General features: G+C 48.1%; 2 protein-coding genes across 2 annotated transcripts; one reads left to right on the top strand and one right to left on the bottom strand.

Moving 5' to 3' along the window:
- Positions 1 to 296: 296 nt before the first annotated feature.
- MED19 (mediator complex subunit 19) lies at positions 297 to 9,989 on the bottom strand. Its single transcript, XM_056131550.1, has 5 exons — positions 9,725 to 9,989; positions 2,240 to 2,496; positions 1,975 to 2,074; positions 1,124 to 1,218; positions 297 to 997 (listed from the first exon to the last, which is right to left on the bottom strand). Exons 1-5 carry the CDS (start codon positions 9,939 to 9,941, stop codon positions 929 to 931), a joined length of 738 nt encoding a protein of 245 aa, XP_055987525.1. The 5' UTR covers positions 9,942 to 9,989; the 3' UTR covers positions 297 to 928.
- A 345-nt stretch (positions 9,990 to 10,334) lies between these two features.
- Positions 10,335 to 24,503, top strand: TMX2 (thioredoxin related transmembrane protein 2). The gene is made up of 8 exons (XM_056131543.1): positions 10,335 to 10,572; positions 20,269 to 20,329; positions 20,735 to 20,848; positions 21,074 to 21,150; positions 21,343 to 21,449; positions 21,959 to 22,024; positions 22,113 to 22,242; positions 23,614 to 24,503. The coding sequence occupies exons 1-8, from the start codon at positions 10,384 to 10,386 to the stop codon at positions 23,752 to 23,754; spliced, it is 885 nt and encodes a 294-aa protein (XP_055987518.1). The 5' UTR covers positions 10,335 to 10,383; the 3' UTR covers positions 23,755 to 24,503.
- The last annotated feature ends 1 nt before the right edge of the window (position 24,504 follows it).

Here is a 24,504-nt window from a genome sequence, read left to right as displayed (position 1 = left end):
TTTTTTGGGGGCGGGTGCGCGAGGGGGCCTATACCTAGAGGTGCTCAGGGCTTACTCCTGGCTCTGTACTCAGGAATCACACCTGGTAGTGCTATGGGTACCATATGGGATGCCAGAGATCAAGCCAGTGTGGGCCACATGCAATCAAGTACTTCTCTTTGGTTCCCAGACTTTTTTTTTTTAATTGCTGACAAGTTTAGAGATGTTTTCATATCAGCCATATGGCTGTACTGTCTTACAGAATTTAGAAGCTAGAAAAGTCAAAATTTCTTAAAGAGAAACGAGAAGCATTTACCTTTACTTGCCAGAGGTTTATTTAAAAAAAGAATCACAGGCTTGACCAAGTAGCAACCTTGTTGAAATAAGGTGATTGTAGGTACTTCTGTTTCAACACCTTCAGTAACCTAAAAACACAACCAAGCTCTGGCTGGATCAGTTCTTCACGCGGTGCCTGAAAAACCATCCAGGTGCTTGGTTTTCATTATCACAGTCAATGTGATGTATTCTTGGTAGACAGGTTAATTAGCAGGCCCTGCGTTTTAGACCTACTTTTAGTAGGGTTTTTTCACCCACTAATGAGATGACATAAAGATGACCCAAATCCCTTCAGATCTTAGCATGCCTTGGCTTAAACCCTAACTCAGAAAGGCACTTACCTCTTAACAGGCAGTAACACTTCAGTCAGTTTGATAAATGCAAAAAAATCAGACAAATTGCACACAAAAGATCACTAGAAAGCTTCCTGGGAGAGGAAGGAGGTCCATGAGGAAGTGGGCTGGGCTAGGCAAGCGCAGCCCTTCTGTGACACGTTGATCCTAACTGTCCCACTACGGCGATACTCGCAGCATGGTGGCCCAGAGCCTGGAGAGCAGTTTTTGTCAGCAGGTTCAGTACAGCGGGGCCAGTCCCGGGCAGCCCAGGGATCCTGTTAGCGGAGGCTGCTGCTACTGCTGGCTTGCGAGCTGCCCATGCCTGGGTGATCCGGACTGTGTCGATTCTGGGGAGACAGAGGAGGAGGAGGGTGAGAAAAGAACCAGGCAGCAGCCCTGGCCTTGACCAGGTCTCCAGGGGAAATGAGCAGCCTTCAGAACAGGCGGAACACGGCAAACATTATAGCCTCTACCTTCTTTTTCTTCTTCTCTTTCTTCTTCCTTTTCCTTTCAGGATCCTCCTCTTTTTTCTTTTTCTTCTTCTTGTGATCTGAATCAGACGGTGTTTCTGTAGGCGATACAGAGTGTTTATCATCACCGCCAGATCTCAAAAGCACCCAAAGCTAGAGGCCGTGCAGTAGGCAGGGTGCTTGCCTTGCACCCTGACGACCTTAGTTCGAGCCCTGTCAGAAGTGACCCTTGAGCAAAGCCAGGTATGGCCCCCAAACAAAAAAACAAAAAAAAACAAACCACAACAAAGAACCAACTCAACCCTACAGCAAGGAATTCAGATTATAGGAAAACCCCTAGAGAAGGGCAATATTTTTCCTTCAAATAGAATACAGAGGGGTTGCTCCATCTCTGCCTCAAGTCCATATCTGCCAAGAAGATCCCAGTATATCAGCTTTTTTTCAGGAGAGTCTGGGAGTCTAAGCCCTGTAAGAGACTTCAGACTGTAACAGGAAGTGGGTAGGGTGCTTGCCTTGCATGTGACCTGCCCAGATCTAATCACTGACACCCCATGATTTCCTGAGCCTGGCCACGAGTGATCCTTGAGGGCAGTCCGGAGTAAGCTCAGAGCAGCGCCACGAGTGGCCCAAAAGAAAAACACCAGCTTCTGAATAAGCCATTTCCTTTTTTTTGCTTTTTGGGTCGCACCAGGCGATACACAGGGTTCACTCCCGGCTCATGCACTCAGGAATTACTCCTGGCAATGCTCAAAGGACCATAAGGGATGCTGGGAATTGAATCAGGATCAGCCACATGTAAGGCAAATGCCCTACCTGCTGTACTATCGCCCCAGCCCCAATAAGCCATTTCTTACCTGGGGGGACAGGATCCTGTGTACGGCTCTGTTTGTTGTGCTTGTGCTTGTTCTTCTTCTTGGGAGGTTGAATATGCATCAGACGGCACTGCTCTGGCAACTGGAGGAACAAAGGAAGGTCCACATGAGTAGGGGGGAAGGAATCCCCCCCATTCCCACCCTCTGTTCTGCTCCATGACTTAGGAACAGACCTGAATAGCGCAAAACCACCTCTGTGCCTTTCTGGGCTACCCATCCGCCCTCTCCCTCTCCAAGCGGGACTCACCGGACCAGTGTGGAGGCGGAAGCCAGCCAGCATGGTCCCCGTGATAGGGTTGAAAGAGCCGCCCAGAATAGGAGGCTTCTCGATGAGGGAGCGGAGGCTGCTGTTATCATGGGAACCAGGCAGATCAATCATCCCTGGCAGGTCAGGCAGGAAGTTACTTAGCTTCTCTTTCACCTTCTTGCCACAGAATTTGTTATAGGAATGCTCCAGGTTGTAGTGTGTGATCAGATTGGTGCTGCCCGTCAGCTCTGTGCTCCCTAGAGGACACACGAAAGAAGAATGATACTATGGCCAAGAGTAGGGAATTTTTCTGAAGTCACTCGGAAGTTCGATCCCTGGCATCCCACTATGGTCCCCTGAGCACTGTCAGGAGTGATCTTGAGTGCAGTGCCAGGAGTAACATCCGAGCATCGCTGGGTGTGGCCCAAAACCAAATAGAAGTACTCAGGGAAAGTGAGGGACTCAAGCTAAATTGTTTAAATGGGAATCCTACATTTTTTGTGTGTATGAAACAACAAAATACAGGGCAGGAGAGATCGTGGGTAGGGCGCTGGCCTTGCACATGGCTTACCGAGGTTAGATCCCTGGCACCCACCTTGCCCTCCAGCCCAGCCAGAGCACTGCCAGGTGTTACCCCTCCTCCCAAAATAATAAACATAATATAATGCTATAGAATTGTAGATAGGAATAGAAAGAAGGGGAAAACAAATTCAAACAGTGCAGATATGAAAATGGCCTAACCCTCAGTCATTAGCCAAACCCTCGGTCATTAGCCAAACTAATAACCTATACAGTACTTAAGCTGTGCTCACCACCTCCTGAGAGCTTTTCACAAAATGTACAAATGAGAAACTACATGACTAGTATATTACTTCACAGCTAGGCTATAACCAAGCTGAGTCAAATATGTCTCGTTAGACACCCCCTCAATTCTTGGTATTGAGGATCTGACCCGGAGTCTCACATTTTTCAATGTCGTCTACAGTTTTGGTTTTGGGGCCACACCTGGTGATGCTTGGGTTACTTGTGGCTCTGCACTCAAATTATTACCAGCAATGCTCGGATGACATTGTGGATGCCGGAGATCAAACCTGGGTCTGCTGTGTGCAAGGCAAGCACCCTACCCGCTGTACTATGACTTGGGCCCAGTTTTTTTCTTTCCCTTAAGTAGAAAAACTAACTATGCAGAAAAAAAATTATTCTAGCTATTGCTACATAACATCATCATTGTCTTTATTTTTCCTCAATATTTACCATAATTCTTTATCTAGAAGAGATGTCTGGTTAGAAGTTGGGCAACTAGAATTCTATGATTTGGGGGCAGGAAGTAGGGCAGGGAATTTGTGTCATTCATTCCAGCGGTGCCTGAGGTCACTTCTGGTGGTATTTCGAGCCATGTGGTACCAGGGACCGTACCGGGCCTCCAGCAAAGCATACACTTGCCTCCAAATTCTCTCTGGATCTTCAACTAGGACTCTAAAACTAAGTGTTCTCTATGCTTTCATTCCTTTCAATCTATGAAATTAGGTAATAGGTACTTAGCTAAGCTACTTATATGTGGTTTTCATTTAAATGATGAAAAATAACTTTTTCACTGTTTAAATAACACTGAAAAGTGTGAAATATACAAAAATCCAAAGCATTATTGATATAAATAAGGCATAGCTGGGGCCAGAGCAATAGCACAGCAGGTAGGGCACTAGTCTTGCATGTGAACCCAACCTGGGTTCATCCCCGGCACCCCAGATTCCCAAGCCTGCCAGGGGTGAGCCCTGACCACAGAGCCAGGAGTAAGCCCTGAGCACTGCTGGGTGTGGCCCAAAGGGGGGAAAAAAACCCACAAAAAGGCATGGCTAACTTTTTTCCAAATATATAAGCTTACTAGTAATTTAATAAGGATCTATGGGCATGGGTGGCAAAATTTAGCCTACAACTTCATCAGTAGTGACAGAGCAGCTTGTTTAAAATCATCTGGGAAAGCTCAGATTCTTAACTGTGAGCTCCTTGAGGGCAGAGATAATGAATTGTTTATTCACCAGTCACTGGTGGCCAATACAGTAGACACACTTGGTACTCAAGAAATATTAGTGGGGGGGCTGGAGCGATAGCACAGCGGGTAGGGTGTTTGCCTTGCACGCGGCTGACCCGGGTTCGATTCCCAGCATCCCATAGGGTCCCCTTGGGACAGTCAGGAGTAATTCCTGAGTGCAGAGCCAGGAGTAACCCCTGAGCATCGCCAGGTGTGACCCCCCCCCCAAAAAAAAATTTGGGGCTGGAGTGACAGTGCATAGCAGGTAGGGCATTCGCCTTGCACACAGCCAACACGGGTTTGATCCCCAGCATCCCATATGCATGTTCCCCTGAGCACCACCAGGAATGATTTCTGAGTATAAAGCCAGGAGTAACCCCTAAGCATCGCTGGGTATGGCGCCCCTACCTCCCCCAAACACCCAAACCAGTGCAATCTTATCTACCTCACTCATGCTGTATTTCAACCTATATTTTCCAGATAATTTTAGAAGCAGTACTCCTAGTTCAAAATCTCAATGCCAGTTATCCTCAGGAAAATGTTCACGTTCCTCTGACGGGCATGCAGATGGATTAAGCAAATCTTGATCTTTAAATTAATCTTTAAAGTTTACTCAACCAACAGTTCCCTATGCAAAATTTCTGATCCTTCCGAAAGGCACTAACATTTCCTGCGATAGGGAGGGGGCGGATTCCTCTTCTTGTTTGCTCCTAGAAAATGTGTTTTAAGAAACTTTATCTTAATTTTTTTTTTTAAGTAACAAAGCTCAGCTCAAGTGACAAATTATTTTTGCCTTTTGTGTAGCAATGCATTTTGAAAACCATTTTGTAGTTCTTAATAGTTGCTGTGTGTAAGGCCAGTGACCACAATGTAATGAAGACTGGCTGGCAAGAAATATGGTCAATACTTCATCTTTAAACCACATACCTGACACTTTTTTTTTTTTGGCTTTTTGGATCACACCTGGCAATGCACAGGGGTTACTCCTGGCTCTGCACTCAGGAATTATCCCTGGCGATGCTCAGGGGACCATATGGGATGCTGGGAATTGAACCCAGGTTGGCCGCGTACAAGGCAAATGCCCTACCCGCTGTGCTATTGCTCCAGCCCCACCTGACACCTCTAAGTGAAACAAGCTCCTTAAAAGCAAGGGTCAGGGCCTGAGAGGTAGCACAGAGGTTACGGCATATGTTGTGCATGCAGTTGATCCGGGTTCAATCCCTGAACCCTGTGGAAGTGGACCAAACCCCAGCCCCTTACCCCCGAAATAAAGCAAGATCAGGCCCGCCTCCCACAGCTGATACCAAGTTGAATCACCCACCCAGCAGGCTCCTCTGATTCCCGATTAAACCCCCAGGAGATACATCCTAGGCCCTGTGTCTACAAACTGCAGAACCCCCTCGGGAGGCTGGTGGGCAGCTGCACCTACACCCCATTACTGCAGCCATGCCAAGGGCTTAACTCCCACTGCTTCACGAATATTCTCTGCAGTGGCGCCAATGTGCAAACAATTTCAGAAACCCCGGCACCCAGGCTGAGAACTCTGGTGCTTTTCAGATTTGGGGTGTGCAGGCCCCACCTCAATCCCCCATACTTCTCGAAGCTTCAGCATCCATGCTCACCTCCCCACAGCCACTACCATATCAGCCGTGACGCCTCCTTAAGCAACAAACAGCTCAATAATTCTTAGATAAGGACTTAACAACCCTGCAATCAGATATAACAATTGTCACATAAATTGATTTTTTTATACCGACTGATTTTTTTTTTCCTTTTTGGGTCACACCCAGCAATGCACAGGGGTTCCTCCTGGCTCTGCGCTCAGGAATTACCCCTGGCGGTGCTCAGGGGACCATATGGGATGCTGGGAATAGAACCTGGGTCGGCCGCGTGCAAGGCAAACGCCCTACCCGCTGTGCTATTGCTCCAGCCCCCCGACTGATTTTTATATTGAAGATTTATTATCTAATCAATTTTAATTCCAGAGTTGTATCAACAGGTATGCCATTTTTCTACTTTAAAATAAAAAATAATTTAAAAAACTAAAGCAAGATCAGGCTAATCTTTCTTCCCTTCCCCCACCCTGCAGCATTTCCCCAGAACAGAAATTCATTATCTGTCAACTGAGTGATTTAAATAGATACAATCAGTATAAGTATAGCTTAAAAAATCTTCTGGTGACATCAATCACTAAGGGAAAGCTGCAGTGCTGTCAACTATAAAATAATGATAATAGGTCTGGAGAGATCAGGCAGCAGGTAGGGTGCTGGCCGCACATGTGGCTGACTGAATTCAACCCCACATGGTCCCCCAAGCCCTACCTGAGTGCAGAGCAAGAAGTAAGCCTTGAGCATCACCAGGTATGGTCCAAAACCAAAAATGTCCATAACAACTACCTAAGGATTAAAATCCTATTACTCTAGTTTTATTTTTTTTTTGGGAGGGGGTGCGGTGACAACTAGTAGTAGGGCTCAGGGGACTCTGCAGTGACAAGGGCTGAACCCATTCAGGACTCTGGCACGTAAAGTACATCCTGTAGTCTTTTGAGCCTATCTTCTGACACCTAAATTCTATAATATACATAAATGCACTGTGAACTTCCAATATAATAATATTGGCTATATTGAATACATCAATATATAACGCACATAATATATATTAACTAATTATTAAATATATTAAATAATTATATATAATTATTTCTCTCAACTTGTTGTAGCAGCAGTGAAAGGCATCTTGGAGACTCAACATGTCCAAAGTGACACACTAACAAGTCATGTTTTTCTTTGTGTGTATGTGTGGTGTGTGTGAGGTGGGGGGGGGGGCTTAGACATGCCACACCTGTGCTTTATTGGGCTGGAGTGATAGTACAGCAGGTAGGGCGTTTGCCTTGTATGAGGCCCACCTGGGTTCGATTCCCAGCACCTCATATGGTTCCCTGAGTACTGCCAGGGTGAGTGATTTCTGAGTGTAGAACTAGGAGTAACCCCCGAGCATCACTGGGTGTGACCCAAAGAGCCAAAAATCAACCACCAAAAAACCCTGTGCTTTACTGCTGAGCCATATTCCATCCCGCTAATGACTCTTGATTTCATCTCCACAAACTTTCCGTCTAGCCTTAGTATTACACTTAGTATTCCCACCCACCAATTACTCAAGCCAAGAATCCGCAAGTCATCTTTCCTTCCTCTCTTCCTTGGGGTGACATCAAATCCCTCCTGACGGCCGGTTCTCCCGCTAATCTCTTGTGTTCACTCACTGCTCTTCTTCGCTATCATCTACTTCAAAGCAGTTCTATTTATTTTTCATCTTTTAAATTTAGTCACTGAGAAAAGACGAAGTTATTCATGACTGGGTTTCAGGTACATAACGTTTCAACACCAATCCCTGTGGTGTCCACCTCCCTCGGGCAAGGCATTTCTTTGCTGGACTTCTAAACATGAGAATGCACCCTCTTTCCATTCCTTTTTTTAAATAATTATTTATTGCTTTTTGAATCACACCCAGCGATGCACAGGGGTTACTCCTGGCTCCGCGCACAGGGGTTACTCCTGGCTCCGCACTCAGGAGTTACTCCTGGCGGAGCTCAGGGGATCATATGGGATGCTGGGAATCGAACTCGGGTTGGCTGCATGCAAGGCAAACGCCCTACCCGCTTTGCTATCTCTCCAGCCCCAGAGTTCTGGGTTTGATCCCGTGTACTTCCTACACTGTCCCCTGAGAAACAGGAAAGCTCATTCTGAACATGAAGCCAGAAGGCGCCCAAAACAAAACCAAAAAGAAATAAAAAGGCTTCCTGGGCTTGAACTTAACATCTAAATGCTTTATAAAACCCCGTCTATTTCTCTCATCTTCATCTCCAATCATTATTCAGATCATGGAGTTTAACCAGACTTCTGTTCCTCAGATATCCCAAGCCTTTTTCTCAAATCACAGCTTCTTACTCATTTCTTTTCTTTAGAATTATTATTCCCTCCCACTTATAGGAGCCAGAACTACCTTTTATTTTAGCTCTGTGTGATCTACTGGGCAGAACTCAAAAGTCTGGAGCACACTGCAGGATGTGGCCCAAAAATGAAACAAAAAGGAAAAAAGGTGACCTACTCAAGAATTCTCATCAGTTTAGCAAAAGTAGTTCAGCCCTTCTGTTCTTTATCATGTTTTCCCTTGCAGCATTAACCACTATTTGATACTATCTTGTTTAATCTTTGGTCTTCTCCACGGACTTAAAGATTTCAACAAAGTATGGCTGGAGAGATAATACCGTGGGTGGGGCACTTGTCTGGTACTCAGCAGACTGGGTTTGATCCCCCGCATCCCATATGGTCCCCCATCGCTACCAGGAGTGATCCCTGAGTGCAGTCAGGAACCCTAAACAAAACAAAATAATCTCAAGGAAGGTATTGTCTTTTCATAGCTGTAGCTTCAGTTTTTGCTATTGTATTCTGGGTCACACCTGGAGTTCAGGTGTCACATCCGCCAGGAGTAGCCGTCCAATGGTGAGAGATCTCTGCCTATAGTGTGCAAAATAATATTGTGCCAGTAACAGACCCTAAGTCCCTTTGCAGGAAACCATGCTCTCCTGCCCACTGAGCCATTTCTCCAAGTCCCTGCTATCAACTTTTATTTATTTATTTTTACTATGAACTTTTTTTTTCCTTTTCTGCTTTTTTGGGTCACACACAGCGATGCGCAGGGGTTACTCCTGGCGGTGCTCGGGAACTATATGGGATGCTGGGAACCAAACCCAGGTCGGAGATGTGCAAGCAAGGCAAACGCCTTACCTGCTGTACTATCGCTCCAGCCCCAGTACCAACTTTTAAAGCAAAGCTTGTTTATTCAGAGGTGCTCAGAAAAAAAAAAATTTTTTTTGAATGAAACAATTTGGTTTAATTCTAAACACTTCTTCCAAAACATAATGAAGCAGTGGCCCCAAGAAGGGAGAAGTAACATGTCTCAAACCAACTCCAAGTTTGTGGTACATTTGAAACTAAACGTTAAGCTGGCGCGGGGGGGGGGGGGGGGGGGGAGGGGGCCGGGGGTGTTCAAACAGGGCTCACAAGTTCCAAATTCAAAATATGAGATTACAAACCATAAATGTCGGACTGCGGTCAGATCTCGCGTTGAGATGGTCATGAATACTAATAAGATACATCCTCATCCTCAATCCATCCCCCACAAACTCAAGTCATCCCTTTGTTTTGTTTTTTGGGGCTACACCTGACAGCTCTCGGAGCTCAGTCCTGACTCTGCACGCAGGGATCACTCCTGGGAGGGGTCGGGGAACCAACCAGGCCCTTCCAGTCATCCCGTGATTCTTCAGAATCCTTCGAACTCCAGGGTCCCAGCACGCATTGCCTAGGTTACCTGGCACTTCCCAAGTGGAACTTAGAGCCACGCCCATCACCGCCTCGCTCTGATCCGATTGGCCGGCTTTAGCCAGGCCTAGGACTCACCTGGCAGCTCCCGCATTAGGTAGAAGGGACCACTGCCCGCCGCGGACTTGTCGGCGCCAGAAGGGGCCGTGGTCGCAGTGGGGGGCGGGGCTGTGGAGGGTCCTCCTCCCGGAGGGGGGGGTGGCGGGGGCGGAGGTTTCCCAGATCCGAAGCCTAGTGAAGTTGGAGGCGGTGGTGGCTCGGCCTGGGTCCCGAACAGCGCCGTGAAATTCTCCATCGTTCCCTCCGCCCCGCCGCGGTCCGGGTTGTCTGGCGTCGGTGGTTTTCATTGGACAGTCGTTTCACGGTGGACCGCCTTCTTCCTGCTACAGCCGCTTTTCATTGGGCGCTTCTGGCCCCGCCCAGCGACTTCCGCAGCTGCTTCCGTCGCTTTATGTGCGCGTTCAGGAAGTGCCCTCTAACCTTATTCAATAACTCTTCTCTCCGGCGGCTACAATCGCGTAACCAATCAAACGTCTCAGGCGGAAAAAGCAACAGCTACACTGACCAATAAGATAACAAATCCCTTAAACCCTTGCCGCCGAGGCCAATGAGAGATCTACTTCCGGGTTTAGAGGCGGTCCTTCGAGACAAGGCCCAATAGGAGGCTTTAAGTGCCAGAGGGGCGGGACCGAGACTACCAACGCCGTAGAACGGCGGGTGCTGCGAGGGCCGGGAAGATGGCGGTGCTGGCACCTTTGATTGCGCTTGTGTATTCGGTGCCTCGACTTTCGCGATGGCTGGCCCAACCGTACTTCCTCCTGTCAGCGCTGCTCTCTGCTTCCTTCCTGCTCGTGAGAAAGGTGCCCCCGCTCTGCAGCAGTCTCCCCACGCAACGCGAAGACGGCAACCCGTGTGACTTTGACTGGGTGAGCGACCCCCACCCTAGGACCCCACAACCTTGAACCGTCCCTGACCCTGCGGTGCCCGGAGGGAGCTCTGCAGACTCGCCTCTTTTGGGGACACTTGCCATCGCGGGCGGACTTTCAGACCTAGCGTGTGTGGCTTGGACCGTTCCCCAAGAGCATAAGCCCTTTCTGTGTTTAAGATGGGTAAACCGCAGGGTATTCTGCGTAACACCCGGGGGACTTGTGGCTCTGGACCAGGACCCTTCCCATCTCCTTGTCCATCCTCGTCGCTCCCCGTCGTACACGTGCGCAGCGTTTTTGCCTTGCTGCTGCTCTTCTGGAATGAGTGAGGTAGACGACGCAGGTATGGGAGCCCCTGGGAGGCGCCTTGCCCAAGGTCATGCAGCGAGTGACTGGAGTTTGACAGCACTCCCCTGGCCTTAGTACCCTCCCAAGGGCTGTTCCTCCCTGCCTCACCCCCCACCTTTCCTGCCTTTCCTTATTGTGGGGGCCACACCCTGTAGAGCTGAGGGTGGGGAGTTATTAGGGTTCAGGGGATCCAGCACTGAGACTCGCACGTACAATGCAGTGCTCGACTTTTCTTTTTGTGTGTCGGGGGCCATGCGCGTCTGTGCTCAGAGCTTACTCTTGCTTTTGTGCTCGGGAATCACTCCTGGGTGGGGCTTGAGGGACCCGTCTGTGAAATGCCCTCCCCACTGCACGATCTCTCTGGACCTTCCTGTCATTTCTTTTTTTTTTTTTTCTCTTTTGGGTCACACCCAGCGATGCTTAGGGGTTACTCCTGGCTCTGCACTCAGGAATTACTCGTAGTGGTGCTGGTCCGGTGCTGGGGGATCAAATGGGATGCCGGGGATCGAACCCGGGTCCGCAGCATGCAGGGTAAATGCCCTACCCCCTGTGCTATGGCTCCGGCCCCCCTCCTGTCATTTCTTAACTCAGTTAAAATATCCAGAGTCCATACTGTGAGCTACTCTGGACATGCTTCTGCTGTGTATTTGTAGCTGTGTTTTAAGAGAGGTGGCTTGTGTGAATTTTTTAATTTTCTTCATTCCCCTTAAATGAGTTTTGACCTTTACCAGAACTAGTTTCTTTTTCTTTATCCTTCCTCCTTTGTTGACTCACTTAATGCTTGCTCTTTCCTTTCCCTGCCGTTTAATTAACCTCATATGTAGCCATGCTATTTCAGAGGATCTTATTTTTTTTTATTTTATTTTTTTGCCTTTTGGGTCACACCCAGCAATGCTCAGGGGTTACTCCTGGCTCTGCACCCAGGAATTACACCTGGCGGTGCTCAGGGGACCATATGGGATGCTGGGATTCGAACCCGGGTTGGCCGCATGCAAGGCAAATGCCCTACCCGCTGTGCTATCGCTCCAGCCCCAGAGGATCTTATTTTTAATCTGACAGTCTATAAAATGTTAACCAAAATGGGATAGGATTAAGTGCACAACAGGAAGTCTCTTATTCATTTAGTTTTGGTTTGGGGGACATAGCTACCCTTGCTCAGGGCTTATTCCTGACCCTGCACTCAGGGATCAATTCTTTTCTTTTCTTTTTTTTTGGGTCACACCCAGCAATGCACAGGGGTTACTTCTGGCTCTTCACTCAGGAATTACTCCTGGTGGTGCTTGGGGGGACCATATGGGATGCTGGGAATCGAACCCGGGTTGGCCGTGTGCAAGGCAAACGCCCTACCCACTATGCTATTGCTCCAGTTCCACTCAGGGATCAATCTTGACAGGAGTCTGGGAATCATATTGGGTGGAACAGCTAGGGTTTTTTTCGGGGGGGGGTAGGCAGGTTGTGGGTACACACGTGGCAGTGCTCAGGCCTTAACTCCTGCTCTGCTCACAGGTGACTCCCTGTAGGCTCAGGAGACTATTTGGGATGCAGAGGATTGAACTTCCTGGGAGGCAAGCACCCTACTTGTTCTACTGTTCCTCCGGCCCTAAAATAAGTATTTTTGTATAGGGATGTTTTCTCTTATTTCTAAATTATTTAGGACTTATTATGAATGTTTCTTTGGAAAGATGTTTGGTTTACTCATACACCTTGGTGATTGGCAAATTAAGATTTTGAGGTAAGTAGTGTTCGCAATAACAGATAAATCTCAAAATTTTATTGGTTTCACAGCATAAACCTTATTTATTAAATGAAAGAAGCATTTTATTTTTCCTTTATTTTTATCTTTCAGAGTGACTAAAGAGTTGATAAGTGAAAGTTGATAGCGATAGCACAGCGGTAGGGCGTTTGCCCTGCACGCAGCCAACATGGCCGACCCGAGTTCGATTCCTCCGCCCCTCTCGGGGAGCCCGGCAAGCTACCGAGAGTATCTCGCCCGCACGGCAGAGCCTGGCAAGCTCCCCGTGACGTATTCGATATGCCAGACACAGTAACAACAAAGTCTCCAGTGGAGATGTTACTGGGCGCACTCAAGGAAATCGACGAACAACGGGAGGGCCTTTACCTTACCTTTATTAGAAAAAAAAGTTGAGGTAATAAATACGAATGGAATGATAAGATTTAAAAATCTTGGCCTGGTGTGATAGTACAGTGGCTAGGGTGCTTGCCTTGCATGTGGCCAAATCGAGTTTGATCCCCAGCATCCCACATGGTATTCCCAAGCACCGCCAGGAGTGATTCCAGAGTGCAGAGTCAGGAGTAAGCCCTGAACATTGCTGGGTGTGGTCCCAAAACAAAACAAATCGTTAGTGTTGGAGCTATAGTACAGTGGGTCGGGTGTTTGCCTTTTCTATGGCTGACCCATGTTCCATCCCCAGCACCCCGTATGTGCCCGTGTCCATGAGAAGTCATCCCAGAGTACAGAGCCAGGAGTAAGCCCTGTGCACAGACAGGTATGCCCCTCTCCAAAAAAATAATTCTTTAGCAATTCCCAGTGAAATAATAAACAAAGCATGTGCTGGAGAGATAGATCAGTGTCAGGGGCACGTGTCTTGCCTGCTGAAGGTTTCGAGTTCAGTCCCAGGTCTGCATGAGTGTCTGTCCCCTTATCCCCCAGGACTGCCTGGTGTGGCCCAGGTGACACCTGGTCCAGGTTGCATTGCCAGGCAGAGCGTTGAACCATCAGGCATGATTGGATGAGAGTCACCCCAGCCTGATTCCTGGAACTCCCTAAGTACTGCTTGGAAAGGCATAACCCCACCCCCCAACCCCAACCCTGCCCAAACAAAAGGGAAAAATAGGCAGTGAGATCATCATATGTTAGAATCCTTCCACAGCTCAGTTGGTAGACCGGAGGACTGTAGGTGTGAGATTATCAGATGCTGAAATTATCAAAGGTTGATTAGGTAAAGGTAAAGGCCCTCCCGTTGATCGTCGATTTGCTCGAGCGGGCCCAGTAACGTCTCCATTGGAGATTTTGTTGTTACTGTGTCTGGCATATCCAATACTCTCGGTAGCTTGCCGGGCTCTCCGAGAGGGGTGGAGGAATCGAACTCGGGTCGGCCATGTTGGCCGCGTGTAAGGCGAACGCCCTACCCGCTGTGCTATCGCTCCAGCCCATCAAAGGTTGATTATGTCCTTTGAAATGATATAGTAGAGTACCTAGCACCATTCATGGTCTATTTACTTGGGCTTTTTGGCCCACACAGGGCTCTTCCTGGCCCCGTGCTTCGGAGTGACCCCTGTCAGTGCTCACGGGATCTTACTTGCTCCTGGGAAATCTAATCAGAGTCCATGCATGCAAGGCAAGCTCTATTCTCTGGGCCAGAGAGATAGTACAGTGGGTAAGGTGCTTGTCTTGCACATGGCCAACCTGGGTTTGATCCCCAGCACGCTATGTGGTTCCCCCGAGCCCACGACTCTGAGCACAGAGCCGGGAATAAGGTCTGAGCCCTGCCGGGTGTGACCCCCAAACAAACACCAAATAAAAAAGCTGTACTCTTTGGCCAGCTTTCATGAATTGTTTTTCACAAGACTGGGATTCTTTTATTCAAACCTTGCATTTTTCTTTTCCACTTCACATTCATTCCTAGATTACAAGAAATACAAGAGGTTGGGGCTGGAGCGATAGCGCAGTGGGTAGGGCATTTGTCTTGCACACAGCCAACTAAGCTTCAATTCCCAGCATCCCATATGGTCCCCCAAGCACTGCCAAGAGTAACTCCTGAGTGCAGAGCCAGGAGTAATCCCTGTGCATCGCCGGATGTGACCCTCCCCCCCCCCAAAAAAAAAACACAGGAGGTTGAGGGGCATCAGAACAAGTGTGCACGCCGCCAGATCCACAAGGAGGGACGAGATGGCACCAATGACTCAGCAGTCATTTGTAAAAGGCCGGGCTGAAAAAGAAATGCGTGTTTTCTTTTTCGTTGTTAGTTTTTGTGTTTTGGCCAGGTGCTGCAGTACTCAGGAGCTACTCGCAGCTCTGTCTTTGGGGGTCACTCCTGGTGGTACGAGGGGCCAGGTGGCCTCAGGGATCTCTTGTGCTTTTTACCCTCTGAGGTCTCTGGCCCCAGGAAGAGGTTGGCCTGAGACCCTTGTAGTAAAGACAGATTACAGATAAGTGAAAGACAGCGTTAATGAGCATGAATGCCTTTATGTATACAGAGCAGAGACTCAGGGGAAAATGAGTGACTTGAAGAGGTGACTTAGAACTCAGGCTTATCTCATGTTCAACAAGGATAGAATATGTTTTGTTCATTTGTTTGTTTGGGGCCACACCCAGCTGTGCTCAGAAGTTCCCCCTGGCTTTGACTCTGCGCTCAGGAATCATTCCGGAGGAAGCACTGGGGATCGAACCCAGGTCAAGGCAAACACCCTGCCTGCTGTGCTATCACTCCAGCCCTGCATATTTTATTAATTTGTTAAAAAAAATTTGTTAATTTGTTAGAAAAAATTTTGGCTTTTTGGATCACACCTGCTCAGGAATTCTGCCTGGCTCAGAACTCAGGAATTACTCCTGGTGGTGCTCAGGGGACTATATGGGATGCTGGGGATCAAATCTGGATGGGGTACATGCAAGGCAAATGCCCTCCCTGCTGTACTATTGCTCAGGCCTCCAAAGAGGCATATTAAAAAAAACAACCTTTTTAAATTGATATTCTGTGGTTTACAATACTATTACTGATTTCTTGTGCACATAATTCCAACACCACACCACATCATGCAGTTACTGATTGCTTGTGCACATAATTCCAGTACCCACCTCTCTCTCTCTAAAGGACCCCAACATCCCTCACTCTGAAATGCTCTACACCCCCTATAACCCCCATCTGCAGCTCAGTCACATAGATATGTTCTCCCATTATATTGCCTTTGGACCTCAGGGTGGCATACTTTAATGTAACACAGTCTGTGGCCCTGCAGTATCCTCTCTTTCATTTATATTTAAAAATTTTGGGCTGGAGGGATAGCATAGTGGGCAGGGTGTTTGCCTTGCACGTAGCCGACCTGGGTTTGATTCCCAGCATCCCATATGGTCCCCTGAGCACTGCCAGGAGTAATTCCTGAGTACAGAGTCAGGAGTAACCCCTGTGCATCGCCAAGTGTGCCCCCCCCCCCAAAAAAAATATGCCACTTTGATATGGGAATTCTTTTGGGCTTGACAAGTATATAAAGCTGGGGCCAAAGAGTATGGCAGGAAGGGTACCTGCCTCGCACACAACCAACCTGGGTTCAATCCCAAGCACCACACATGGTCCCTAAGCCCCACTGGGAGTGATCCCTGAGCAATTCATGAGAGCTGGTACCCTAAGCACTGCTGGGGATGGCCCCCAAACAAAACAAGAAAAGTTCCCTACCTGCCCTCTATGAAAGCCTGACTTATTTGAAAGGTTTTCCTCCAACCCTCTTTACCAGGGAGAACAAAAGTTATCACAAGTACTAACTTTAGAACCTATGTCCTGGAGATAGAGCATTACACAAATCTACGTATCAAACCAGCCTTAATCTTCAGTTTGCCTTGCAAGTTTGATACCCTTGGAAGAATAAAATGGCCTTCTCTCTCTCCTCTCTCTCTCTCTCTCTCTCTCTCTCTCTCTCTTTTTCTTGGTTTCTGGGCCACAGCCATAGGTGCTCAGGGCTCTGAGCTCAGGGATCACTCCTGGCCGGGCTGGGGGGGCCATATGAGGTGCTGGGGTTGACCACCTGTGCAAAGCAAATGCTATAACCCCTGGACTAGTTCTCCAGCCCAAATCGCTCTCTTCTGCCCTTCTTTTTTTTTTTTTTTTTAATTTTTATTAGTGAAACACCATAGCACAGCGGTAGGGTGTTTGCCTTGCATGCAGCCAATATGGCTGACCCGAGTTCGATTCCTTCGCCCCTCTCGGAGAGCCTGGCAAGCTACCGAGAGTATCTCGCCCACACGGCAGAGCCTGGCAAGCCACCCGTGATGTACTCGATATACCAAACACAGTAACAACAAAGTCTCCAATGGAGAGGTTACTGGGCCTGCTCGAGCAAATCGATGAACAACGGGAGGACAGGACAGGACAGTGAAACACCATGAGGGACAGTTGTAGACTTAATAAATTTTTGTGCTTGAGTTTCAATTACACAATGATCAAGTACCCATCCCTCCACCAGAGCCCACTCTCCACCACCACGGATCCCAATATCCTTCCCATCCCCCATCCTCCCATCCCACCCTGCCTCTGTGGCAGGGCATTCCCTTCCGTTCTCTCTCTCCTTTTGGGTGCTGTGGTTTACAAAAGAGGCATTGAGTGGCAATCATGTTCGGTCTATAGTCTACTTTCAGCATGCTTCTCCCATCCTGGGAGGATCCTCCCAACACCCTTTATTTGGTGCTCCCTTCTCTATCTGACCTGCCTTTTCCCCCAGCATGTGTGGCTGGCCTCCAAGCCATGGAGTAAACCCCCTGGTACTTATCCAGCTATTCTTGGGTGTTAATCTCATATTTTGTTTCTTTATGTTCCCCAGATGAACGCAATCTTTCTATGTCTGTCTCTCTCTTTATGACTCATTTTGCTTAGCATGATACTTTCCATGTAGTACCACTTGTATGTAAATTTCATGACTTCATCCTTTCTAACAGCTACATAGTACTCCCATTGTGTAGATGTACCAAAGTTTCTTTAACCAGTCATCTGTTCTTGGGCACTCAGTTTTTTTTTTTTTCCAGATTCTGGCTATTGTAAAGAGTGCTGCTATGAACAAACAAGTGCAGATGTCACTTCGACTGTACTTTTTTGCCTCTCTGGGATATATTCCCAGGAGTGGTATTGCTGTAAACCTTCCAATAGCACATCAGGAAGGGCTTTTGCCTTGCACGCGGCCGATCCAGGTTTGGTTCCCAGCATCCCATATGGTTCCCTGATAGCACATCAGGAAGGGCTTTTGCCTTGCATGCGGCCGACCCGGGTTCGATTCCCAGCATCCCATATGGTCCCCTGAGCACTGCCAGGAGTAATTGATCCTGAGTGCAAAGCCAGGAGTAAGCTCTGTGCATCACTGAGTGTGACCCAAAAAGCCAAAAAAAAAAAAAAAAAAATTTACATAATAGGGCTGGTGAGATTGGCAGGGAGGATGTTTGTCTTGCAGCCCCTCCCCTGGAAAAAAAAAAACCCAAAACTTAATACAGACCTTAAGAACAATGGACAAACACACCAACCCAGGGTTTTTGTTTCATATAGTCTTGAACCTAGTCTCAAATTTTTGTATGGCTGTAAAGTCACCCTAGCATTATCTAGCCAGCTGATGAGGAACCAGCTGGAATACTGGGGTCCAAGCTTTCTTAACTGTTTGGGCATGGAAGTTGCATTTTTCTGTTCATATTCCATCCCGGAGTACGGGTCACACAGTTTGTAGATACAAGGAGACAGTGACTCTGCAGTATGCCCGGAGGAAGGTGGTTTGACATAAACAAATGCAATCTTGAAATAGACACTCTTCATTCTCTTACCACTTAGTCCTGTCTTTAATTTCCTGATAGACTGCAGTTATTTTATTATTATTATTATTATTTTTTGCAATGCACAGGGGTTATTCCTCGCTTTGCACTCAGGAATTACTCCTGGCGGTGCTCGGGGAACCATATGGGATGCTGGGAATCGAACCTGGGTTAGCTGCATGTAAGGCAAATGCCCTAGCCCCTGTAACACCCTACCCCCTGTACTATCACTCCAGCCCCAGTTATTTCAATTTTTAAGCATCTTTTGGGGCAGGAGAGATAACAGCTTGGTGGGGCACTTGCCTTGCATGTGGCTGACTTGGGTTTGATCCCTAGTGTCCCTTATGGTCCCCTAAGAACTGCCACGAGTGTATTCCTGAGCATCCCCAGTGTGGCCCCCAAACCAAAAAAAAGAAAAACAAAACAAAACCATTTTTTCATGCAGGTAGTTCAAAGTGTTAGAGTGCATGCTGTAAATCTTAGTTCATTGGTTGGTCCTTTTCGTGTTTTCTTTTGGTTGTTTTGGGGCTACACCTGGCGATGCTCAGAGGTTACTCCTGGCTCTGCACTCAGGGATCACTCCTGGTGGGGATCTGGGGATAGGGGATGCCGAGGATCGAACTATCGAACCGGGTTAGCTGTGTGCAAGGCAAGTGTGCAAGCACTGACCCTGGTTGGTTCTGTTTGAATAATTATTGGCTTCCCATGTTACTAAACTGTGTGAATGGCTTCTGACTCCCAGTCTAGCTGCTCTTCAATCAGGCTTTCTCTACTTTGCTTTTATTGCATGCAGCCTGTATTCTTGATTAAACTTGATTCTTTGTCACTTTATAATCTGTCTCACTTGCTCACATGGAGCTTACATTCTAGAAGGAGAGAAAGAACTGCAAGACAACACTTCTTTATAAAGGGTTCCGAAAGGGCCTTTGAGAGTTCTGTCTTCGGTTTTCATATTGTGTTAAAGAGCACGGGTTATCATTATGATTATTGGGTGACAAGGACTAACTTAAGCAAAGCCGAACAAAAGGAATAATCCTTTATTATATAAATAGGAATTAATGAGAAGTTTCCCTGGAAAAGTTTAATTTAACCTGGGTCATATCAAGTTGTGATGGCTTGACAGTTTAGTCGATATCGTACTCCAAATGGTTCTTTCATGCCCATTATCTTATTTCATCCTTATTGTAGCATTTTAAGCCAAAAAAAGAAATGAGGATGGGGGGCAAAAGGAGGAGATCTGGGCCAGGGTCTGGGGCCATGGGCTCCTCTGTGATACAGAGGCGAATTATCCCTATCTAAATCACTAGATCCAACACTGTCATAAGCATGGGACCCAAACTAAAACAATTAAACTTAAAAATTAAAAAACAGTCAAGGAGTCAGGTCTGGGTGGAGCTGGTCAGGCTGGAACAGGGGTCGTCTAGGGTAACGGGTGGGTGATCGGAACAGGGAGTGGTAGGAGTGGAGGTTGGACCATCGTGGGCCTGAAAACCCTTTGTAAATAACCATGCAAATGAAGGTGTCTAAATGAATAAAAAGACAAATTTGAAAATTTGCATTTTGAAGTAGCTTGAAATCAATTCTTGCGACAAAACCAGAGCTCAGAGGTTAAATGGTTTGTTGCAAGGCACCAGCTGCTTCCGGCCACAGGTAGAATCTTAACCTTCACCCTTCCAATTGGTCTTCACTATCCCTTAGCTGCTTCTGGTTCTTTATTAACCCCATTCCCAGTTGAATATTAGGTGGGTTTTAGTCCACATGCAGCCCCCGAAGCCCCCAGCCACATCCTGTCTGTTCATAGCATTCCTGTCCCTTTGGTTCTGTTGCAGAGGGAAGTAGAGATCCTGATGTTTCTCAGTGCCATTGTGATGATGAAGAACCGCAGAGCCAGTAAGTCTAGCGGGGCTCCGGGTCACTCACGCTCAGCCTCGCTGCCCTCCGGAAGTGCTTCCACTCATGGAGGAGAGGACCGTTATTCAGAGAACTAAACTATGTCATGCTGAATTTGATCTTGGATTTTTTTTTTTTGGGGGGGGGCACTCCTGGCCGTGCTCAGGGCTGACTCTTGGCTCTGTGCAGAGGGCTGGCTCCTGGTGGGCTTGAGGGACCATATGTGGGATCAAACCTGGGTCAGCCGCATGCAGGCAAGGGCCTTACCAGCTTACTACCGCTCCGGCTCCTTGGTGCATTTCTATCGTCACCCCTTCTCTCCATTTCACAGTACCCAGGGAGAGGGATGGATGAGTGGATAGGCGCATGCAGCCCTGCTTGACCTGTCTACTCTTTGCATTGCAGTCACCGTGGACCAGCACATCGGCAACATCTTCATGTTCAGCAAAGTGGCCAACGCGATTCTTTTCTTCCGCCTGGACATTCGCATGGGCCTCCTTTATATCACCCTCTGCATCGGTAAGGAGACTGCAAGGTTGGGATGTGGGGGTCAGATTCCAGTCCCAGTTTCTCCATACGCTTTCGTATCCAAAAACCAGTAACAGTTGTGTGTGGCTCAATGATGAAAGTCTATAGAGAAGCGGGTGAGGATGGAATCCGTGGCCTGCGCATGTATGAAGGGTATTCTTTGGTGTTTTTCCCGGAGGCCTTGTATGTTTCCTGTGACATCTTTTCTGTGTTTAGTGTTTCTGATGACCTGCAAGCCCCCACTGTATATGGGCCCTGAGTACATCAAGTACTTCAATGACAAGACCATTGATGTGAGTTCCTTGGGTCCTTTGCGGGTGATGGCGTAGCTGTGCTTTCTCCTCATATTCCCGAAGGAAGGTCTTGGTAGCTGGGGGTGGAGAGGAGGTTCCCTTGTCCCAGTCAGTGTGAACCTTGTCCCTGATGTGTGGGGGGTGTGGCTGTGTGAGCTGTCTCTCATTGTTCCTTCTAACTGTGTCTGGCAGGAGGAGCTGGAGCGGGACAAGAGGGTCACCTGGATTGTGGAGTTCTTTGCCAATTGGTCGAATGACTGCCAGTCCTTTGCTCCTATTTACTCTGACCTCTCTCTCAAGTGAGTAGTGCCAGGGGAGGGGTGATGAACATTGACTGTCACCTTACCTTGGCAATTTTTTATTTTGTTTGGGGGCCACTCCTGGCTTTGCTCAGTGCTTACTCCTGGCTTTATGCCCTGGTGGGGTGTGGGGGACCATATGGGGTGTCAGAGGTCAAGCCCGGGTTAGCCACGTGCAAGACTAGTGCCCTGCCCACCATACTGTTACGCCAGCACCTTTTTTTTTGTTTTATTTTTTGGGGGCCACACCCAGCGAAGGTCTGGTTCTGCACTCAGGAATCATTCCTGGCGGTGCTCGGGGGACCATATGGGATGCTGGGGATCGAACCCGGGTCAGCCTCGTGCAAGTCAAACACCCTACCTGCTGGGCTATCCCCCCCCTTCTTTGTTTTTGACCTTCATTTTTTCCCGTTTGAACCACAGACATTCTCTCTCCCCTCAGATATCTCAATTTCCACTTCACTCTGATCCTTTCTCTCTTTGACTGTACTAAATGATGTTATTTTCAGGTACAACTGCACAGGGCTCAGTTTTGGGAAGGTGGATGTTGGCCGTTATACTGATGTTAGCAAACGGTAAGAGCTTGGATACAGGGACTGGGCCGGGATGGCTCCGAGCGAGGCACACACTTTGTCTTCACACAGTGTTTCCCGTGTCTTGTAGGTACAAAGTGAGCACTTCGCCTCTCACCAAGCAGCTGCCTACCTTGATCCTGTTCCAGGGTGGCAAAGAGGTCATGCGGCGACCCCAGATTGACAAGAAAGGACGAGCAGTCTCTTGGACTTTCTCCGAGGTACGTGTGAAAGAATAGGTAGGGGCTGGGACACAGGCGTTCGCCTGGGTGGGATTCCCAGCTCAGCCACTTACTCTCTGGCTTTTAGAATACGGACGGATTATTAGATCTCATTCTTTCATTTACTTAGAAGAAAAATCTTCGTTTCTTGGGCTGGAACATTAGAACAGCAGGTAGGGTGCTTGGACCCAGGTTTCATCTCCTGCACCACATGATTCCTGGGTCCCCCCAGGAATGATCCCTGAACACAGAGCCAGGAGTAAGCCCTGAGCACAGCCAGGTGTGCCTCCCCACCCAATCTCTCTTTTGGGGCCACATTCAGGGTGTTGCTTGATGTCACTGGATCTGGGGGTCCCTTGGGGTGCTGGGGATTGAACTCAGGCCTCCTGTGTGCAAAGTGTATACTCTCATCCTTTGCGCTCTCTCAACAGCCCTCAACAAATTTATAGTATGCTTGAACCCAGGAAATAATTGTTAAGATTCAGTCTCCAAGGCTCTGTGTCTGTTATTTGTAGGTTTGGGTTCCTTAGCAATCAATTGGAGACAGTGACACTGTCTCACAGTCAAGTTTTTCAGGCATGAAATAATGTTACCCATAATTTTTGGGTGGGTGTTCGGGCCACACTCTGTTGTCCTTGCAAGTTATTCTTACTTGGGCCTTGAGGCTTCCACCCTGTGTGCTCGGGGGACCTTGAAGCTGTAGGCGTCAGCATGCAAAGCCTATGCTCCATTTCTTTGAGCCATCTCCCCTGCCCCTTGACAGTGTGACTGGCACCTGATGAGATACTTAAATATTAATTGATATCTCCAGTACCCCTCAAAAAAGATAATTTTCCCCCCTTTTCTTTTGGCCACACCCAGCAGTGCTCAGGGCTTATGCGTGACTCTGTGCTAGAGGATTACTCTTGGCAGGCTGAGGTGACCAAATGGCAAGCTGGGTATTGAACCCGGTCTGATCTCTTCTACAATATCTCTGGCCCCCGGAATATTTTTCTTTTCTTTTTTCTGGCTCTGCTGGGGTGGAGGGTGTGTGTGTGTGTGTGTGTGTGTGTGTGTTGTGGTGGAGGGTGTGTGTGTGTGTGTGTGTGTGTGTGTGTGGTGTGGTGGAGGGTGTGTGTGTGTGTGTGTGTGTGTGTGGTGTGGTGGAGGGTGTGTGTGTGTGTGTGTGTGTGTGTGTGTGTGTGTGTGTGTGTGTGGTCTCTTCTGGGAGTGCTCCTGCAAAGTATGTACTCCTGCCCATTGAGCTATACCCTGCCCCTAGATTTTCGACTGTTAATCTTTGCCTAGACTGTGGTTAAGTACTTATTATTCCCCAGTCTTTGAATTCTCCCTTCCAGTCTGAGCCCTGATGTCTGCATCTCTTTTGCACAGGAGAATGTGATCCGAGAATTCAACTTGAATGAGCTGTATCAGCGAGCCAAGAAGCTATCAAAGACTGGAGATAGTATTCCCGAGGAGCAGCCGGTGACCCCAACTCCAGCAGCAGATGGGGAAAGCAAGAAGGACAAATAAGGCCTTGACAGTGCTTTCTGTCAGGCCCAGGCACCTCGGAGGCCCTTGCCCCTTTCAGTAACCACAAGCCCTGTCTGAGGCCTTGGTGTGTTTTATTTATATTTTCCCTGTTTGTGCCTAGTAAGGGGCAGAGTGCTGCTTCTGATTTTAAAGAGGCATGTAGGGGGTTGTCAAGCACCCTCCTGGAAGGTTCCACTGCTGCTGCCAAATATTTGGAGGAAGGGAGGGATCTCCTATGATGGAAAAGGAAATGCTTTTCCTCCAAGCTTGGGTCAGCCTGTCTGTCACCTGCTGTCCATCACTCACGTGTTCACTGTTAATGTGCTTTCATTAATCATTAGTGGGTACTAAGTGGATACCAGCCTGCTTAGATTAGATTCAAGCCTAATTAATACGAGATGCTAGAAGCAGAGTCAGCACTACAATTTGTACCCCCTCCAGGATGAGTTGCTTCTTTGGGTACGGCTTGATCAGTAGCCTTCCTCAAAAAGTAGAAACCTGACTTGGTTGGTCACTGGTCCCTGGGCCGAAACCCGATTTTCAACACCCCTCCCCCTAATCCCTCCCTGGTTTTAAGGAGACTGAGAGGAAGGGGACTAGAGGTTTGAGATACTCCTTTGTGTGGTGATGCCAGGGGCTGAGAACCCTGGGGCAGGAATGGGGTTTCCGTTTGCACCCCCCCCCTCCATACACTCACACACACCTCCTCGGCGGTTTTCCGTAATAAAGAGACTGGGTTTTCCTTTTGAT

The sequence above is a fragment of the Sorex fumeus genome, unplaced genomic scaffold (assembly GCF_029834395.1).
Source record: "Sorex fumeus unplaced genomic scaffold, SorFum_2.1 ptg000007l, whole genome shotgun sequence".
Lineage (NCBI taxonomy): Eukaryota > Metazoa > Chordata > Mammalia > Eulipotyphla > Soricidae > Sorex > Sorex fumeus.
This window is presented reverse-complemented; position numbering and strand designations above follow the sequence as displayed.

Excerpts from the sequence above, each read along its gene's own strand:
- MED19 (XM_056131550.1), bottom strand. The coding sequence starts at position 9,941 with ATGGAGAATTTCACGGCGCTGTTCGGGACCCAGGCCGAGCCACCACCG. Across the intron at positions 2,497-9,724 it reads CCTAATGCGGGAGCTGCCAG|GGAGCACAGAGCTGACGGGC; the intron begins GTGAGTCCTAGG and ends TGTGTCCTCTAG. Across the intron at positions 1,219-1,974 it reads ACAGGATCCTGTCCCCCCAG|AAACACCGTCTGATTCAGAT; the intron begins GTAAGAAATGGC and ends TATCGCCTACAG.
- TMX2 (XM_056131543.1), top strand. The coding sequence starts at position 10,384 with ATGGCGGTGCTGGCACCTTTGATTGCGCTTGTGTATTCGGTGCCTCGA. Across the intron at positions 10,573-20,268 it reads ACCCGTGTGACTTTGACTGG|AGGGAAGTAGAGATCCTGAT; the intron begins GTGAGCGACCCC and ends GTTCTGTTGCAG. Across the intron at positions 22,243-23,613 it reads TCTCTTGGACTTTCTCCGAG|GAGAATGTGATCCGAGAATT; the intron begins GTACGTGTGAAA and ends TCTTTTGCACAG.